The sequence below is a fragment of the Phyllostomus discolor genome, chromosome 4 (genome assembly GCF_004126475.2).
Source record: "Phyllostomus discolor isolate MPI-MPIP mPhyDis1 chromosome 4, mPhyDis1.pri.v3, whole genome shotgun sequence".
In the NCBI taxonomy this organism is placed as follows: domain Eukaryota; kingdom Metazoa; phylum Chordata; class Mammalia; order Chiroptera; family Phyllostomidae; genus Phyllostomus; species Phyllostomus discolor.
Genome location: NC_040906.2, coordinates 123,532,909 through 123,554,364, shown reverse-complemented (window position 1 = coordinate 123,554,364; position 21,456 = coordinate 123,532,909). Strand labels below are relative to the sequence as shown.

Genomic DNA, 21,456 nt, shown 5'->3' with positions numbered 1-21,456 from the left:
CAGGCTGTTGCAAAGGTAGGAGCTCCTTCTTTCCTTCTTCTCCCTTCTATTCCATTGTGTAAATGTACCACAGTTTTTTGATGCACTTATCTACTGATGGGCACTTAGGTTGCTTCCAGCACTTGGTTATTGTAAATAACACTGCTATAAACATAGGGGTGCATAGGTTCTTTTGAATTAATGTTTTGGGATTTTTAGGGTATATTTCCAGCAGTGAAATTGCTGGATCAAAAGGCAGTTCCATTTTTAATTTTTTTGAGGAAATTCCATACTGTTTTCCACAGTGGCTGCTAAATTTCACATTAATTTCTTTAATCCAGTCAGCAAACTATGGCCCATGGTCCAAATCTGACCCATTGACAAGTTTTATAAGCAAAATGTTGTTGAAGCACAGCTACAATCATTTGTATAGGGATCATCTATGGTGGCTTCATGCAGCCATGGCAGACTTGAGTAGTTACAACAGAGACCACCTGACCTGCTAACTTAAAACTATATGCTATCCGACTTTTTGCAGAAAATGTTTGCCAACCCCTACTATAATCCATCCGGGATACATTCTGCTATAGTGTATAAATTAATTATCTATTTTCTTCAGATGCAAGACAGTTTTCTCAACACTATTTATTCAACAATGCAATTATGATAGTCTGAAAATTGGCTCCCAAATATGTCCATGTCTCAGTTTCTGGAGCCCATGAACTTTACCTTAGTTGGCAAAAGGGACTTTGCAGTTGTGATTAAATTAAAGATCTTGAACTGGGGGGATTATCCTGGATTATTCAGGTGGATCCAATATAATCCCATTGGTCTCCATCAGAGGGACAGAGGAGGAGTCAGTGAGAGGAGAAGGTGATGTGATGAAGGAAGCAGAGACAGGAGTGAGGCATGTGGAAGATGGAGAGGCCCCTCCAGCCACAAACCAATGAATAGGAGAACCACTAGCAGATGAAAAAGACAAGGAAACAAATTTTTCTCTCAGAGCCTTCAGAAGGTAGTAGCCTGCTGACACCCTGATTTTAGCTCAGTGGAACCAATTTTGGAATTCTAACTTCCAGAACTATAAGGCAATATGTTTGTGTTAAGACAATAATTTTGTAGTAATTTGTTATAGCAGCAATAGAAAACTAATTCAGTATCATATCTCTGGCAATTTTAAATGCTACTGTTATCATATGCTAAATTATTGTTTGATACACATATAGATTAATGCTTTTTACCAATAAAGAACTTTTAGGACAAATCAACGATCTGGCAAAGAATGTACATAGACATATCAGCAAAATTAATGCAAATGTCCAGTTAGTATGAATGTGTGTGGACAGGGTTTGGGAATATTCTGTGTTCAGATGAGGGACTGTGTTAGGTTTTCATGAGTTTTCTCCTAGTTTCTCTTCATTAGACTCAAAGAAGCAAGAATCAAAGAATCAAATGCAAATGAAAACAAAAGTAATTTTTTTCTTAACAATCAAATTGGCCAAAATTTTTAAAACATAGTAGAAAGTCTGAAGAACTGGTTCTAAAATATGTTGAGAGTGTAGAAGTATGTTCAGTCTTTCTGCAAGAAAATTTGGTAATTATATCCTAAGGATTAAAGCTAGGTGTATGCCCTGACATAGCAATGCGACTTTTAGGAATATATTCTAAGGAGATGATCATAAGTATGAATATAAATAATGCTTAAGTATTTTCACATTTGCATTGTTTATGATAGCTATTATAATAGGGAAAAAATGAATATGAATAAATAAGGGATTAGTATATAAAATATACATTTTAAATGGGATACTGTTATGCATTCATAATGTTAAATATATGATACAGCTGAAGGATGTTTGTACTATATTAAGAGAAAATTTATTAAAATGCTATTTACAGAATTAAATTATTTTTGTTTAAATAATAAATAAAAAATAAAATTTTGCCAACACATGAAAGGACAGGAAAGACACATATTCATGTGTTATATTAAGATTGTGGATACTTTTATTGTCTTCTTTTTGCTTGTCTACATTTTTATTTTATACCTTTTACATTTATTGCTTTTCTAAAAGAAATGATGTTATTAAATATTGGCCCTTTTTCTCCTCATTGTCACCTCTACTCCAAAACATAGATCATGGTGATTATTATCAAAATGATTACCTGGTTAGAAATGTGTCTGAATTTTTATATATTTTTTGGACAATGACTAGAAGTGGTTATTAAGGGCATTCCGCAGAAGACTTTAACTCTGACCAAGCAGATTTTGCCCCTCTGAGTAAACGACTTCTCTCTGCAGTTCTGTGGGGCCTAAAGATGGCCTTGGTAGAATTGGCTTGAAATCCTCACAGGAGCTCGGACCCATGTTTCAGATGTCTTGCTTAGCTTACAATGTGCTATTTCCTGGTATTTTGAGCTTTATCTTTTGATTCTTCTTGGTCATTTACTTTTAATCAAACTAGCAATGGAAAAGCTCAGATTAGAAACAAAACTTAGGTTTTCTTTTATACATCTAGAAAAAGCCTTTACTCAAAGTATGGTTCCTTGTACCACTCAAATAGCCTTGCTTAGCCTTGGTCTAAACCTTTATGCCAAAGGAGTGGAAAACTTCTTCTTAGCACTGGAAACAGGCTCTGTGCCCAGTTCCTTTTTATCCTCATGTAGAAATGTTTGCTGATCAACTGTGGATGCAGCCAGATGGTATGTACCTTTAGAGGGTTGCTCTAGTGCGCCTCTCCTTCCTGCAGGCACACACTCCCTGCTTACTTGGTACCACCAGAGATTAACCAGCAATGATGCAGAGGCTCACAGTGCACACACACAGGCATGGGCATGCAAGATTCCCCTGCCAGGTTTTCTTTTCATCTGAGGGAGCTTTCGTAGCAAATGGTTCTCAAGGGCAGAGGGAAATGGCATGTGAAAAATGCCCCCATTCAGTCTCTTTGGTCTGCCAGATAGTCTTATATTAATGCTAATGTCACAGTCTTCTCTTCTGAAGTACAGTAAATGGAATCGCCTCCAATTCACAGATGGTTTGGGTTCAAAGAGTTGCCTTGTAAGTTGGTTGTTTGGAACTTGAAATATATTTTTCTCAAAGAAATGCTGATAAATATTGTGGTTAAGGAAATAAGTGAGCCCTCGAAAGTCTATTTCACCTAAATCTCCTTGTTATATAATGCTAATGGGGGCGGAGCAGCAGACCACTGAGTATTAGGCTAATTGTATGGAAAGGTAGGCCCATTTCCAACATGGGATTCCAGGACACATCTCTCTCCATTAGGTTTCTACTATTTCAATTTATTTTTTATTGTGTAGTAGTCACAGGGGGTGTTCTCAGTACCTCTGTTTTATAAGTGGCTTTTGTGGCCTAGTCACGGGCTCTGGCACAGTGTGGGCTCTGGGAGCAGAGGGAGTCAGCTTAGACACAAATAGAATAATCAGTGATAATCAAACTTTCTCTACTTTCCCTGGCTACTTGTCATCTCCTACTGTTGTTAAAGATAGTGTATGACCACAGGATCTGGGCCAGGTGCTAGCAGAAAGAAAAGGGAAATGAAAAATAGTAGAAGGGCAGGATTTTCTCACCATCTTTTTCTACTCAAAGCTTGTATTCTGCTATTGTGAGCCTAACCTTCTATTGGCAGAGGGATGAAATGAACAGTGAGGAATAGGACTCAAGTACAAGGGATGCTGGTCAGGGTGCCCAGATCCTAACAACAACAACAGCAACAAAGACCACAATAACAAAAGAATAAAGGGATGGGAAGAATAAGTCCCCAAGCAGTTGCATGGAAGGATAAAATTTTCTCTCTACTGTATTCTTTTGTTTAGTTATGGGTAAGCGTATATCTTCATTTTGTTTTCTTCCTTCTACTACTCTTCTTAGTTTTTTTTTCTCTCATCTGTCTAATCTTCAAGGTTCCTGAGGGTGTGGTCTCATGTATTCTTCATTTATAACAGTATATCTTCTCCCAAGTAATTCCACCTGTTCCCATGGATTACTACCTCTGTTTGTCATTTCTTTATATACCTAGCCTTGGACCTCTCTTCTGAGCTCCAGACGTTTCCTTTCACTTGTATATTGTCTTTAATATCTCAAATGTAACTTGTTTAAAGTTGTCATCTAAAGCTGAATATCACTAGAACATAAACTACATAAAAGCAGGGATTTTTTTACTGTTTTGCTCACTACTGTATTCCTAGTACCTAGAATAGCAAATGGCATGTGGCAAATAATATGTGCTCAATAAATATTTATTGAATTGACTTATTATTTCCTCCCCAAGTATTTCTGTTTATCTGCCAACTTGCTTCAGCTGTAGACCCATGAGGCATTGATATGTTCTTTCTTACCTCTAGATTTACCTCCATCCCTTTTGATTATCCAAAAGAAATCTCCAGTTTTTATATTTCTCTCCTGATCCACTTTTTAACTCTTATTCAAACTCCCAAAACTTCTTGTCTGAAATACTGCATTAGTCTTCTATAGGAGTTTTCTACATAGTCTTCTTACTTTCATTCACTTTCCTACAGTCTGTTCTTCATATAACATCCAGAGTGACCTTTATCAGAAACAGAAATTAGGAAAAAATCCCATTTGCTATAGCAACAAGAAAAATAAAGTACCCAAGAAAAGCCTTAACCAAGTATGTAAAAGACTCGTACTCAGAAAACTACAGAACACTGAAGAAAGAAATTAAGGAAGATACAAATAAATGGAAGCATATACCATGTTCATGGATTGGAAGAATTAACATCATCAAAATGTTCATACTACCTAGAGCAACCTATAGATTTAATGCAATCCCTATTAGAATACCAATGACATATCTCACAATTATAGAATAAAGATTTCAAAAATGTATATGGAATCATAAATGACCCTGAATAACCTCAGCAATTTTGAGAAAAAAGAAAAAAGCAGAAGGGGTCATAATACCTGATATCAAACTATATTACAAGGCCACAGTAATCAAAACACTCTGGTACTGGCATAAGAACAGACACATAGATCAATGGAACAGAATAGAGAGCCCAGAAATAAACCCAAGTCTCTATAGTCAATTAATACTTGACAAAGGAGGCAGAAGCATAAAATGGAGTAAAATAGCCTCTTCAACAAATGGTGTTGGGAGATCTGGATAGCTATATGCAAAAAAAAAAAAAAAAAAAAAAAAAAGGAAAAGCAAAAAAGAAACTTGACCACCAGCTTATACCATACACAAAAATGAACTTAAGATGTATAAAAGACTTAAATGTAAGACATGACACCACAAAAGTCCTGGAGAAGAACATAGGCAGGAAAATTTCAGATATTTAATGCAGCAATATTTTCACTGATATGTCCCTTAGAGTAAGAGATAAAAGGAAAGAATAAACAAATGGGACTATATCAAATTAAAAAGTGTTTCTGTATGGATAAAGAAAATATCAGCAAAATGAAAAAGGAACCAACTATATGGAAAAACATATTTACTAATGATATACCTCTGATAAGGGTTTGATCTTGTCTTAATATGTACAGATCTCACACAACTCCACACTAGGAAGCCAAACAATCTGATTAAAAATGGGTAAAGGATCTGAACAAACACTTCTCCAAGGAGGACATACAGAGGGCCCAAAGACACATAAAGGATGCTCAGCATCACTAGCCATCAGAGAGATGCAAATTAAAACCACAATGAGATACCACTTCACAGTGGTCAGAATGGCCATCATAAACAATTCAACAAACAACAAGTGCTGGTGAGGTTGTGGAGAAAAGGACCCACACTGTTGGTGGGAATGCAGAATGGTGCAGCCACTGTGGAAGACAGTATGGAATTTCCTCAGGAAATTGGAACTGTTCTTTGACCCAGCAATTCCACTGCTGGGATTATACCTGAAGAACCCTGAAACACCAATTTGAAAGAACCTATGCACCCCAATGTTCATAGCAGTGTTATTTACAGTAGCTAAGTGCTGGAAACAGCCATCAGAAATTGAGTGGACCAAAACACTGGTACATTTACACAATGGAACACTTCGCAGCAAAAAGAAAGAAGGAGCTCCTATCCTTTGCAACAGCATGGATGGAACTGGAGACCTTTATGCTAAGTGAAATTAAGTCAGGCAGTGAAAGACAAATACCATATGATCTCACCTATAAGTAGAACCTAATCAACAAAACAAACAAGCAAGAAAATAGAACGAGGTACATGGAAATAAAGAACAAACTGACAGGGACCAGAAGGGAAGTGGTGGAGGGTAATGGGGAAAGACAAGGAAGGGTCATGTCAAGGAACATGTATAAAGGACCCATGGACAAAGATGAATGTGGGAGGTGGGGGTGGGTGGGACAAAGGAGAGTAATTAGGAAAAAATTGGGACAATTGTAACTGAACAACAAAAAAGTAAAATAAAATAAACTTGATCATGTAACTATTTTGAATAAGATTTTTCAAGTTTTTCAAAACAGGCCAACAAGGCCCTGCATCATTTTTCCCAGTCACACCATGCTGTCTCATTCACCTTGCTCCATACACTCTGATTGGCATTTAGTTGCTGGAACACATTAAGCTCCTGCTTTCCAGGACTTGACTCAGATTTTTTCTCATTCTCCCCAATCTTCAGTAAATGTGTGTTCTCACTATGGACTCTCTTCTCAGTTTGGTATGTGTCGTCCTGGGTTTAAAATATCACTAGTCTCACAACAGTATAATTTCTTAAAAAAAAAAAAGATTTTATTTATTTTCAGAGAGAGGGGAAGAGTGGGAGAGAAAGAGGGAGAGAAACACCAATATGTGAGTGAAACATCGATTGGTTGCTTCTCACATGCCTCCAACTTGGGACCAGGCCCACAACCTAGGTATGTGCCCTCTCTGAGGATCAAACTGGTGTCCTTTCATTTTGTAGGATGATACTCAACCAACTGAGCCATATCATCCCACATATTTCTTTGGTGGTTTCCAAATCACATTTGGAATAAAATCCAAGGTCTTTGAGAGCCTGTGAGGCATTTCCTGCATGGGGCCTCCTCACCTTTCTAGGTGCACGTTGCTGACTCATCAGGATCCCTTCCCTTCCACATCGTTGCAGTCAGGCCACACCACACACATTATAGCAGTTATTCGAATGTGTCATGTTGTCCCACACCATTGTGTACACCACTGCCTTTGCCTAGAGTGCTCTGCCAATTATGTCATTGTGTCCACCATGGATTATCCTTCAAGGTCCAGTTCAGTTATCATCTCTTCGGGATCTCATTCCCAGAAACAACCCTTCTGTTGCACGAGTGAGGGGCCCTGTGTCCGTGGACCAGTGGACCCTGGGCGTTCTTCTGCCTTAACACTGAACATGGTACATTTTTCACATTTGTCTATTTCCTATACTGGTCATGGGCCTGGAGGACAGGGATTCTGTTCCCACTATGTGTGTCTCCCCAGCTCTTCACAGATATTCATCTCTACAGAAGAAAACATAATTTACAGTGTTTTATTATGGATAATGGTAAAGCTTCATGTGGAAAAAAGGGGGGAGAATAATTTTCCTACATTTGAAAAAAAATTCCTAATTTTTCCTGAGTTTCTTCATATTTCTATTCTGATACAAACATTATTTTAAGGAAATGATTCTCTCCCCTAAATGATTTGGTGCTTATTCAGTTAGAGTAAGGATTGAGGTCCTACAAAATAAACAGAAGACAAATTAGTTATTTTAAAGTGTGTCGACCCACAGAGATTATTTTCTTTTTCTTCATGCCCATTTGGTAAGATGGTTCTCTGGGACTATGTAATTATGAATGAATGGCATTGAAATGCTTGAACAATAATTTGTAGGAAATACAATTATGAGAAGTTATTAGTGGGAGTAAATGAATAGTTTATTGGCTAACAGGTCAGTGTTGAAAGCCCAAAGTGGTTAAACATTGTATTAAATTACAGTTTGAGAGCATAACCCTTTTTCATGTAAGTATATTCATAACTTATTGAGCTTTTTAAACTGTATTTTTATGTTTTTTTTATTTGTGGTAGGGAAAGGAAGGCAGCTGCCCAACCTGAGTTTCTTAAGGGTTCTGTGAAATGAAATGACTTGTTTGAAATGTGTGTGTGCAAAGCTTTCCTCATCAGAGAATCAGTCAGTCCACCTTATGTGGCATTTAAATAACATTTATGAAGTAAAGAATATAAGTTTTTGAGTATTTAATATTACTGGGTAAAATTAATTTATAGATATTTCCAGAGGCCAAGAATTCCATTATATGTCCAGTTCTTCAGCTCTGGATTCAGAAGACCCAATTTCAGAATTTGGTGCTGACATCTTATTGCTGGGTAATCTTGTCCTTGAAACATTTTAACTTCCTAATCTGTATGCACTCTTAAAAGAAAAAACAATAGCAACAGAAACAATTCTTACTAGGGAGTAAAACTATTTAGCATCGGTTGGTTTATTCTAAGTTCTTAATAAATTTTGTGTTATTTGTGGTAACTTTTACATATTAGTTATTATATACTCATTTAGGTATATATTTCATGGAGGTTTTCAAATAAAGGTCTAGAAGGCAATATTCAAAATAGTTAATGAAATCACAATGGGTTTAATGCTAGTCTTGAGCCCAAGACCACGTTAGGGATTTTGACATATATAAAAGAAACATAAAGCAGTGGCCCTGCATTCGAGGTGCTAACTGTCCAGATGGGGAGATAGGACATGTGCACTGTAATTATTACAGAATAATTTAGTACTGAAACACACGTTAGTGACTACTGGTTACACCCAGATCTCCCCAGGCCTCTCTGAGACTGCTCAGCCTGTGGATGTTTTAGTAGTGATCACAAAAATTTGACTGTGTACCTCCCCAACTCTCATAGAACCTGCAGTCTTTCCAGCCTTCCTGCCTGCTTATTATAGATGTTCTCATGACAAATTTCATGCAACTAGTCTGCTGCATCTTTCATGAAAGCATCTTTCATGAAAGTATCTTTCATGGACATTTCTCCCTATTTTGGCTCTCTTGGCCAATGTCCTCTATTTAGGAAGATGCTGAGGGCTGCTTTATCCCAGCCCCCGCTGCTGATACCTGCCATGAGAGTACTGAACATGTGGGTGCCAAGGACATAGGCTTCTGTTGCTGCCAGGTGGTCAAACCCTGAGGTATAGGAATGTGCTACATCCCATAATGAAGCCTTGTGATCTCCTCTCTCTCCCACTCAGGGCCCTACATAATCATCAGGACACCAAAACTTTGGAGTGCTTGTTTCTCCATGACTTGGTCATGATTTCCCTCATTTGGTACATATTTATTGGACACATATTATATGTGCCAATGTGATAGGCATTGGTACTAGGATGGTGAGCAAATATAGGTCTAACTCCTCTTGGTAGGTTTAATAGGGGGGAAAACAGAGACCTCTGTTATATAAACAGAGGTCAAATTGCAGTTTGTTAAGTGCTAGAAAGGAGAGGAACAAGGTGATGTGAGGGTTTGACCTAGTTAGGAAGTCTCAGAGGCTTTGATGAGGAATCAAGTTTAACATCATTCTGAAGAATGAGGCTGAGTAAGTTGATGAGAGAATCCCAACAGTGGAGCATCAGGTGCAAAATCCATCTGAAGAGTTTATTCAGGTTCTTTCTTCAGGTTCAGCAGTCAGGAGAGAGAACCCATGTCTGAGACAGATCTCATGCTATCTCTGGATTATTTTTTTTTCTCAACTGCTCCTTATGTAAGCTTCTTTACCCTGTTAAAGTAACTCATACACATGAATGACCCATAAACTAGCTGGACATGCTTGGGCATGCCTAAACTTCAGATGTACACACTTTTGAGTAAGTAAGGGCCCAAAGCACTATAATGTCCATAGGAGGAGGTGGACATCATCATGGGTTAAAGTGCTGCCTGAAATCCAATGGAAGAGGTAGAAGAATTGGTGACATGAAGAAGGTGGACACACAGGTGGAAGGGACAATAGGCAAAGGGAGAGGTAGGAATGAGCTTGTTAAGTGAGAAGAGGTGAAGAGACTAGACTGGAATAGAGAGTTTATTAAGGAGTCAGAGACAATAAATTAGAATGAAATTATGGAGAATCTTAAAAGTCTAGAAGGGAATTTGGCACTTTGTTACTCAGTACTGTAGGCAGGTACTACAGGTTAAGAGACAAAGAAGGGATGTAATTAAAATACCTTAGCAAAGTTTAAAAAATAATAGTGCAGAATAGCCAGAAGAATATCCAGCTCAGTTGATTATTATAATTATTTTGACATTCTTGAATTTGAGATGATGATCGCTCATCCAAATGTCAGTATGTACTATATAGCTAGAAATAGAAGGCTGAACCCATGAAACAAAGAGGCTTGATGTTTTAGTCATGGTTTTGTGATGAGAGTGAATAAATTATGACATTTTACTGCTTTAAAGAAGTTCTATCAACATTTGAAAGAACATAAGTTTATGTTAATAATTAAAAATGCATTTCAAAGGTTCTCTGATTTTTTTCACTCATTTGATTAAGAGATTTAATTAGTTGAGAAATATATTTGTCGTCTCTACTCTTGGTTCTGCCATGGGTAGCTTACATGCTGGTAAGTGCATAGTAAGTGTTTGTTGCATATAGAATATTGTGAACAATTGATTGCAGATTTTAATAGCATTTTGCCTTTGATAAACATTTTCTATTCTCATTAGAGATTTTTCTGTGTAGACATGGAACAACCAATCATAGAAATTCACATATACATGCATATACATATAAATAAACTTTATTTCATTTTATTTTTCCCAAAGGTTAAAACAAACAGCAAATAAAGTTAAAATTATTTTCTTTGAGGATGATTTATGTCTTAATTTTTACCTGCCCTATAATTAGAAATCTTGAACTCTTTAAATGTTTTTTAAGATAAAATTATTGCCCAAGTAAACTTCAAAAATTACATCATTAACCCGGAGACCTTTCTAAGCCTAGAACAGCATTATTAGTACAAATGCCCACACACAACAGACAAATAAATAAAGAGGGAAGTTTAAAATAATTTGAAAATGATTTATTGTTGGCCACCAGAGATTCAAGTATTATTATATTATTTTAGTGCAGTAGGGGAGGACAGTAAGTTGCTGTGGGCTAAAGGTGAATTATGATCTATTGCAAAGGAGGAAGGAAATGTATTGAGGAAAGAAGAAGGAATTGGGAGTAAGCCATGTGATTTCTGAAGTATTGCTTTAGAAAATGCCTTGAAAAAAAACTTTGCCTTGGCCCTTCCTGGAAAAGGCCAGAGTAAACTGGGAGATAGACTACCTTCTTGAATCTTTGATAGTAGAAGAGAAGCATACTGGCATGGGAGGACCAGGTGGATGCTGTGGATTCTAAAGCAAACCAAGGTACCTAGAGACACAAGTTACCCTCCAAGTTTGCATAGCAATCCTATGTTGAATACATCCAATTTTAGAGTTTGAAAGGATCATTTAATATGCCATGTTTTAGCACAACCAATCTGAGGTAACTGAATTTGTACTCTACTAACACTATTTGCAAAGTGAGTTGAAGTCTTCAGATTCGAAATTCATTATAGACTTCTAATAGCTTTTCCTTTTACTTGGAATAAGAAAGAAGTGGTAAAATTATATACTCAAAACATAGTGATGTAGAGAAGGAAAAGACAAATATTGAGGGTCTGTTTTGTGACAAGGTCCAAACTATATGTTTCATAAATATTACTTTGTTTAATCCTTCTAAAACCCTATGGGGGAAGGCCTTGCTACTTATACATTGTAAGTCAGGGAAATGAAGCCCTCTCTTGAATTTATTACCCAAAGGAACATGGTTAGAATATGGCAATACTACGATTCAACTGTAAGTCTAGTCTGACTCCAATTCCTAGTTCTTTTTGTTTTTGTATTTTTCTTAACATTCCTGTTAGTCCCAGATTAGTTTTATTGTTACCATATGACAGGTAAAAAAACAAAAAACAAAAAACAAACAAGCTGAGAAAAGTGAAGGCATTGGTGCTTATTGAGTCTGAAACTTGCTTTCCCAAGTTCTTTGTTCACAAGGTTCTTTGGCTGAGTAATGCCACATTTGTATTAACTATTCAAGTGTCTAAAGGCAAATGTTCCTCCCACTGCTTTAGGTTCACTACCAGAAATAATTATCACCCATCTTCGAGCAGCTGCCCATGCCCATGACACAGTGTTGGCTCTGGAAGATGCTGTGGACTGGCTCTCTGGGGATGAAGTTGTCATCATCAGTGGAATGGGGGTCAAAGGGGCCAAACCCATGGAAGAGACTGTCCTTGTGGACACTGTGCACAATGCAGACCTTCATCTGAGATCGCCCTTGAGGTACTGAGTGACAGCTGGGTTACCTTAGGTGGAAGCAGATGAGGTTTTAATTATGTTGGTGTCTGGACTTTTTTTGGTCTTTTGATGATCTAATGTTAATTAAATAATGCTAGACATTTTGACAAGAAAATTACAAAGCATGCACTGTTTGGCAAGTTGCTGTTAAGAAGATTTATACTTCTTAAGCAAATTTCTCCTGTAAGACTCTAGAACTTCCATATTATAGTAGATGGTCAATGCAATTCTCAGTATAGTTCCTCATTTTCACATACTTGTGAACATAGGTCACTCCTTTGTATTTGAGTTTCTAAAGAAATAGACCTCCACATAGAGTATTATGCAAATCTAGTGGCTTACTATTCCTTAATAAGATTTAGAGTCGTGCCTACAGATGTTTTTCTTTTTCTTTCTTTTTTTTTTTTTTTAGATATTCTTACAACTTCACAGAGAATTGGGTGGCTGGACAGCACCATATTTTAAAGGCTACAGTAGCCCTACTCAGCAGAAGAATTACCATACGAGGAAATCTCACTAGCGAGAGGATAAAGTTCCTTGCTTCATGCCAGGAGGCTAACGCTTCAGAAGGTAGAGAAGTATTTGTTGGGAAGTTGAAAGAGGGAAAAAGAATGTTCTTACTGTCAAATGATATGTGGCATTGCTGACTTCTTTCAAAATCAAATAAACCCTTAACCTTTGCATGTCCACAATATTCTGTCATTTTTAGAATCCTCTTAATAAATTGCCATTTCATCTCCTGCCCTCAGCAATTATATGAAAGAAATAGGCAACAGTATCCACTTGAGAGATTAGTTATTCCTTTTGGAAATAAAATTTTGTTAAATAATTAAATCTAGAGAGTTGAATTAAATTTTCAGGTAATGCTAACTCTGATTCCAAGCCCCTTCTAATATTCTCAGGAAAAACTGTTTAATGCCAGAGTAATGAATGCAGGAAACACATTCTGATTAGACTTGTCGGCCTCTTCTCTCTCCTCCACCTCCACTTTCAGAGTTTGTTTTCTGGGTGAACTACCACAGACTTTAAGTAAGTGGTTAAAAAAGTCAATTTATCTTCCAGAAGAATACCAGGCACTGAATCACAGTGATGTGCCTATTAAACATCTATTTCAGGGATGGTTAGTTTAGTAGGTTATGTTTGGGTTTCTCAGGCTGTAGATTATGAGGCTTTCACATTATGTGAAGACATCATTTGTCAACTTTGTTCCAGGATGGTGTGGGTGTCAAGGATGACTCCCAGGCATGAGCTCTGGATGGATGATGAGGCTGTTTATTGAGATGGGAAGAGGAACAGATTTTGGGTTGGGAGGGTGGCAATCATGAGTTTAATTTTGTACATTTTAAGACTGAGATGCCAGACCAGCAACTGAGTTGAGATGTCTGGTAGCATCTGGAGCTGGAAGAAATCTTGGATGCAGTTAAAGATTTGAGTCACATCTACATATAGCCACATGTGGTATAATGTTAGGATGTGGTTGGGAGAGAGGAGATTTGACCCCACCCCCCACTGCCTCAGTCTTCTAGCTCACAAATGTGTCATTCTGAAAGATGTTTGGATGAAGTGGATAGAATCCAGTAACTGCCAACTTTAACAGTTCTGCTGAGTGTGAGATCTGAGTTCTATCCAAACACTTTGGGATTTCTCATACAGGTTTTCTCAGGTCATAGTTTACAAAACTGAATTTGCTATTGCTGCAAGTAAGACTATGCATCTGGGGTTAAGCCATGGTAAACCTATTAGATTCTAATGGGAAAAAAATCCCTGATTTCAGCATAACTCTTAAACTTTACTACAAAATTCTCAAAATAAACAGAATTCACACCTTCACTGAAAACATGTCACCTCTTCTTTGTGAGGGGCTGTGAAGATAGCTAAATACAATAATACAAGGTCTGACCACATAAAAATTTTATGGATCACTGACATAATCAAAATTGTGATATATCATAAACATATAAAACACTTCTTTGTTAACCTCTTATATATTATCCTCTGCTGCTAGCAAGTGACTGAACTTTATAATTTACTAATGACTATTTACTGTGGAATGGTACATCATTTTGTATTAGTGACTCATTTTCTTTGGTTTGTTAACATGCATAATAAAGAATCAGTTCAGGAGATGATTTCTTAGTTCATGCCACCACATGCCATGTGTCAACTGAAAGTGTCCTGCAGGCTTCTGGCTAAGATGGAGGCATAGGTAGATACACTGTGCATCCTTGGACAACCAAAAGAAAGACAACAACAAATTTAAAAACAACAACAACAACAACAACAACAACCAGAGCTGCCAGAAAATTGAACTGTATGGAAGTCTGACAACCAAGGAGTTGAAGAAACTTTCATCCAGACTGGAAGGAGGGGCGGAGATAGGCAGCTGGGGCAGAGAGAATGCTTGGCAAGATGACTGGAGGGCCCCGGGGGGGAAGGGGGCAGATGGTGATCCCACATTTGAGTGTGGATAAACTGGGAGGAACAGTGAGGGAGTGAGACAGATCACACAACCCAGGGTTTCCAGCACAGAAAAAGAAAGCTGCCAAACCTCTGGGGGTTGCTGTGGCAGGAGAAACTCCCAGTTTCACAGGAGAGTTCATTGGAGAGACCCATAGGGTCCTAGAACACATACAAACCCACCCACCCGGGAATCAGCACCAGGAGAACCCAATTTGCTTGTGGGTAGTGGGAGAAGGGACTGAAAGCCAACAGAGAGCCAAGTAAGTGGCATCATTCCCTTTTGGACCCCTCCCCCACGTACAACATCAAAACTCAGCAACATAGGTTGTCCCGCCCTGGTGAATACCTAAGGTTCCACTCCTTACAACATACAGGTGCACTGAGACAAAGAAATATGGCCCCAATGAAAGAACATATCAAAATTCCAGAAAAACAACTAAGCAAAGAAGAGATATCCAACATATCTAATGCACAGTTTAAAACACTGGTAATCAGGGTGCTCACAGAAATGATTGAGTATGGTCACAAGATAAAGGAATAAGTGAAAGCTATGTAAAGTGAAATAAAACAAATAAACAGGGAACCAACAATGAAGGGAAGGAAACTGGGACTCAAATCAATGATTTGGAGCAGAAGGAAGAAATAAACAAACAACCAGAAGAGAATGAAGAAATAAGAATTCAAACAAATGAACCTCTAGGACAACTTTAAATGTTCCAGCATCTGAATCATAGAGGTGCCAGAAGGAGAAGAGAAAGAACAAGAAATTGAAGACTTATTTGATAAAATAATGAGGGAGAACACCCCCAATATGGCAAAATAAATAGACTTTCAGGAAGTCCAGAAAACTCAGAGTCCAAAGAAATTGGACCCTAGGAAGCACACACCAAGGCACATCATAATTAAGTACCTAAGATTAAAGATAAGGACAGAATCTTAAAAGCAGCAAGACAAAAGGAGAAAGTTACCTACAAAGGAGTTCCCATAAGACTATCAGCTGATTTCTCAAAAGAAATCTTTCAGGCAAGAAGGGGCTGGAAAAAAGTATTCAAAGTCATGAAAAGCAAGGATCTACATCCAAGATTACTCTATCTAGCAAAGCTATCATTTAGAATGGAAGAGCAGATAAAGTGCTTCCCAGATAAGGTCAAGTTAAAGAGTTCATCATCATCAAGCCCTTATTATATGGGAAATCTTAAAATGACTTATATAAGAAAAAGAAGAAGATCAAAACTATGAACAGTAAAATGACAGCAGACTCACAACTATCAACAACCAAACCTAAAAAAAAAAACAACAAAAAAACAAAAACAAACTAAGCAAATAACTAGAACAGGGACAGAATCACAGAAATGGAGATCACATGGAGGTTTATCAGCAGGGGAGAATGGGGGAAAGGGGATAGGGAATAAGAAGCATAATTTGTAGGTACAAAGTAGACAGGGGGAGGTTAAGAATAGTGTAGGAAATGGAGAAGCCAAAGAACTTCTATGTATGACCCATGGACATGAACTAAGTGTGTGTGTGTGTCGGGGGGGGGGGGGCTGCTGGTGGATGGGGTTGCAGGGTGGAGGGGAGTAAAGGGGAGAAAAAAAATGGGATGACTGTAATAGCATAATCAATAAAATAAAAAGAAAAACAGAAAGCATCCTGGGGTCCTGAGGTGACAACACTTTGTAGTATGTACTATGTCAGTTCAGTCTACTGTCCTGTCTGGGAAGGAGGCAGCAGTGTGGGGGCTGCTCCGTTACATCTGTGGAGCCCTTTGCCATTTCTTCAGTGGCATTATTGTTGTCACCAAACTACAAAGCAGCAAAGTAAAGGGGAAGCCCACTGGACAGTTTAAGACTAAAAAGAGCCACAATTACACTCAGCACTTACATCTCATTCCCTACAATTACCAACCACGAGAAGGTCATTTTATTGCACACTCCCCCAGGGGATCTTTTGGATTGCAATAAGCATCTATTTAGGTTGGGTTTGTGGGTTATAGTTAGCCTCTTTGTGACAGTAATTAAGGTGATTGATTGTGGGGGTTGGGGGGTGCTTCTGAAAATAATAGAGTGAAGACAACATCATGTCCTAGTCATTGGATGTTTTAATTAATAATCCAAACAAGGAAATCAAAGTAAAAGGAAAGTAAGATAATTAAATAAAATACACAATAATGCTTTGCCTTTTGTGCTGTCAGTGCCTTTAAAACTGGAAGATTGGCTCAGAAGCATGTTATATATGGGTCAGGGCCCCTGACTTCAATCTGTGTTTCAGGTGATTTGCAGCACTGTTTGTATTCCAAGAGTGAGAAGATGCTGGGATCCAGGGATCTGGGGGCCAGAGTCATCATTCAGTCCTTCCCTAAGGAGCCCAGCTGGGTGCAGTTGAAGGGAGTGCAGTTCCGGGACTTGGGTCAAGCCTTCCATAAGCATCTGAGCTCGCTGACTCTGGTCGGAGCTATGAGAGGTAAGGGGTCCAGGCCTGTGACTTCTCACTTTTCTTTCTTCTCCATATTCGAGGTGTTACATGCCAAGGGTCATAGTAGGTGATGTGTGGGGTATGGAGGGGTTGGAGATGGATAATTGTTCTCTAGATGTATGCTTCTTAGCCTTCCATATGCTTAAAAAAATCTCTTGGGGAGCTTATTAAAATTCAGAGTTATGGACTCTGCCAAGACAATTCTGGTCTAAGGTGGGCCTAGGGATCTGAATTTTTGATAAGCAAGTCTTATGATTCTGGAACAAGTGGTCCAAGTACTATACTTTGAGAAGCATCACTGTACATACAACAGATGCGAAGTGAGTCACACAGTCCATGTTGTAATCCTGTGACTACCGGCAAATTGACATTGAATGGCACAAACAACCAATGCTGTGGCAGTCCAGCACAGTGAAGGGCAATTCTCTGTGAAGTTGTTCTGACTCAGAGGAATCCTCTGCCTAGAAAAATGGGAAGAATGGACTGAGAACCAGCCACTTTTCCTGGGAATGCAGAGCAGGCAGAGTGCTGATCTTGGCCAGAGCTGAGGAGATAGAAAGGGAGAGGAAACATCAAACAAGGGAGAGGAAACCAAAGTTGAAGCCTTGGTCATAGGAGAACTTAATGCTAGAAGCCAAGAGAGTCAGAATTAAGGTCCAGATACTAAATAAGAGGATAGAAGTGTCATTTCTGAGTTATCCTCCCCATCTGTCAGCACCTCCAATATTCACACATTTGTACCTTGCCTTCCTTGGAAAGGGAGGTACTCTGGGGATGGTGCCTGACAAGGACATCAGGACATAGTTAGTGGTTCAGGTGGGCCTAGAGAAATGCTAAAATTTCAACAGACAATGGTGGACTAATTTTTGAGGTCACGAAGGCAGAATCCTGGCTAGCCAAATGCAGCATTTTTTTCTCATTTCAAATCAACTGTATGCCAAGAATGTCTATTTATTCTAATGTTCCATTATCTCTCCCACCTTATTCATTCATTTTTCACATTCACTTAGGGATATGGTTCCTAACGTGGCTTTCTCTAGTGCATGAGAATGAGGAGTATCTTTGTGTCCGTCTCTCTTTTTTTGTTTGTTTGTTTGTTGGTTTTGGCCTCCTGGTGCTCATAATGACACAGCATATTTGATGTGGGGCCAGCTCCAGTAAAATGAGGATAGCAGTCACCTATGAGGTACCAATTGAACATAATTAAAGCTCTCCCTTGCTCAAAAATTTACTTAATCTACCTTCTCTAACTTCTGCTTCAGAGTAGCTGCCACATGAATCCATTTCTATGTATTAGGTTTTATTTGAAAATGGGTTCAGTGATTTAAAAAAAGTTTGAAAACCACTAAGTTAATACATTATCCCCTGTAGGTCTCTGTTAAAATGCAAATGTGTTTCCTAGGAGGGGAACAACATATTAACCCAGAAGTTATGAACTTCTGGCATGTTCACCAAAGGCCTTTTATTGTTTCATGCCTTCAAGGACCTCATGACCTAGTAGCCAATTGCCCCCAACCACTAGAGTTAGAAGGTGCTGGAATCTTTGATGCCCCCCCACTTTTAAATATTTACCAATCCCTGAATTTAACCCATAATAGCTCTATAAACACATTAGTACTTACTGGTTGTTGCAATGTAGTGGTACTGTGGTGAACTGGAGTCAGGAGAAGTCTGCAGCAGGCACAGTTTCCTACATAAGGGCATACGAATGGGTTAACTTACTGGTGAGCAATGTGAGAGCATCGGGTAGCAGGGGAGCTGAGCTCAAAGGGAATGGGGAGGTCATCCACCTAGGGAGACATGTCAGTTGAGAATTTTGTGGAGAGTCCCAATTTAAAAGTCAAATGATTCCATAAACCAAAGTAATTTTTCCAATACTCGAAACATTTGATATCAATAAAATATCCCTCACTACCTGGAAATGAGACAAAACTTCTTGTCCAGGGTTTATAATTTAATTATCCAAAAAAAGAGATACTTTTTTATTATTTTGATGTGACTTTCCTCCATTAGACTGAAGATACACAAGTATAGAATTTACTTAATTTAATCCTCTGTGTATCTCCAGCACAATGCATGATTACTGATATACATGATATTTATTCATTGTTGAACCCATCCACATAAGTTGAGTTGGAGGTTATGAAATATGCCCATGGAGCTAGTGTGATGATTTTTCTAAATGCCAGTTCTCTTACCATAGGGTGGGGTGCTTCTCCTTCAGCTTCATAAACCCACCACATGCAAATGGAAGAGTCATGAGCCTCAGGTCAGCCTCCTGCTTTGCTGATGTGGAATTACAATCTTGTACACTGGAAAATTATACAATGTTATTCACCAATGCTACCCATATAAACTTAATTCTTTTTGAAAACAATTCTCTGGTAATCTTAGGTTAAAAAGTTAATATTATTGCCCAGCAGGTATTGCCCAGCTCAAGAAATAATGACTACATCTCCTCATGCCAGATGTAGTTTTCAAAGATCAGGGTTGGTCCGTAAACAGTGCTCTTTCACGTCGCCCGTAACCTCTCACCAGCTGCTGTCTGCCACACTGTGATGAGACTTAACAGACAGCTGACAGCTAACTGGGAGTCTTGACAGCCATGCAGTGTTTTGTGGTTTGGCCATACTGTCTCTGTCTCAGATGTTTTTCTTCAACATTTGACCCTTGGAGTCTACCCTGCTTGTCTTTGATACCATTGAGGTGAGGTGGCCTGAGTTGCTCATTTTTTAAATTTGATTTCTGATTCCAAATCCTCATTTCCCGAGTTTTATCAGTGTATGGGAGAATGTTCTTAGTTATATGATACCTTGCTTGGGAAATGATCTCCAAAGAGATCAAGATTTGAGGAGCCCCCAAGATGCCCTTCTAATTCTTACCTTACTCTTTCCTGTGCAGATTCGTACATGCAGGGCTGCACAGTGTGGGGCTCCTTCAGTAGAGGCCTCAGCATGTCCAGGACCACGGGCCTGAAGGTGGACAGTAATGTGTTCTACAGTATTTTAGGCCATGCACTGCTAGTGGGTAAGTGAAACCAGCCTGTTTAATTTGGGTATTCTTGAGTAAGACACACAGTTTTTCAAAAAGAATTATCCCAAAATTTGAATTTCCAATTTATAAAAACTTTAGCTTTTGCTCATTAGAAATAAGCTGTAGTTAAAAGTTCTATATTTAAATGTAGTTATCAGTGATCGGATAACTAAGCCGTACCAGTAGAAAAGTGATCATTTAAAGCTGACATTTTAGTTCAGGCTAATGAATATACAATGGGCGATTTTAAAATTTACTGTCAGCAATTTTCACAGTGACTCAAAGTCCCATAAGTAGGTCTTTGAACCATGCCATGGGATGTCAAATGTGGATGCTGGACAAGGAGTTAAAAATCTTGAATTCTGGTTTTAGCTGCTCCTGTGGTTTGCTGAAGAAGCTTGTGTTTCAGAATCTTGTGATTGGTCACTCGTATCCACCCGTTTTTTTCCTCAAGTTCATTCCCATTGCAGCCAGAATTATCCTTAAAAATCTCAAATGGCGTTATATAACATCTCTTCTTAAAACCCTTTAAGAGTTTCTTATTCTTTAGAATATAATCCAAAATCTTTAATTTAGCTTAAAAGACTCCCTCCCTGCTTTTGCCTCCATTAACCTTTGTAAACTTGTCTTGCTCTTTTTTTTTCTCTCTCCACTCTAGCTACACTGACCTCCTTTATTTAAATTCTTTTAAAAGAATACACTTTCTGCTGCCTCAGGGCCTTTGCACAGGCTTTGTCCCCTGTAAGATTGTGTTTAAGCTTTTAGCACCACTCATTATGTATTGATTAAAGATTATATATCCTGTTTCAGGTAATCAGATTAATGTCTCTTTGTACCATTAAATGTCACATAAATTTTGTTTCCTTAGCATTTAGCACATTAACTAGTACATTGTATGTGTATATTTGTTGAAAGCAATGAATTAATTAATGAACAAAGGATCTTTGGTTGTATCAGAATAAAAAAGCAAATCAGAGGATTTCGCTGAAAGTAAGACTGTAACTGTATTTGTTAAATAGTGTTTTATATTTAAATTAATTCTGTGATATCTTTAGTGGGAAAATGTACAGGTTTCATTTAAGAACAATCTGTTAAAGATAAAAACTCTAAAAGGTCTAATCCTGAGAGGGAAACTGTTTAGTGGGAAAATATGGATCATATAAACTTGCTTTAAAACATAT

The 21,456-nt window shown here is 38.1% G+C and overlaps 1 protein-coding gene across 2 annotated transcripts in view; it reads left to right on the top strand.

The window, feature by feature from the left end:
• Positions 1–21,456, top strand: part of PKHD1 (PKHD1 ciliary IPT domain containing fibrocystin/polyductin) — a 450,921-nt gene that overhangs the window by 150,950 nt on the left and 278,515 nt on the right. For both annotated transcript variants that reach the window (XM_036024228.1, XM_028510816.2), the window contains 4 exons: positions 12,085–12,295; positions 12,723–12,880; positions 17,039–17,230; positions 20,144–20,269. In XM_036024228.1, coding sequence (XP_035880121.1) covers positions 12,085–12,295; positions 12,723–12,880; positions 17,039–17,230; positions 20,144–20,269 — 687 coding nt within the window. The remainder of the gene's footprint in view (positions 1–12,084; positions 12,296–12,722; positions 12,881–17,038; positions 17,231–20,143; positions 20,270–21,456) is intronic.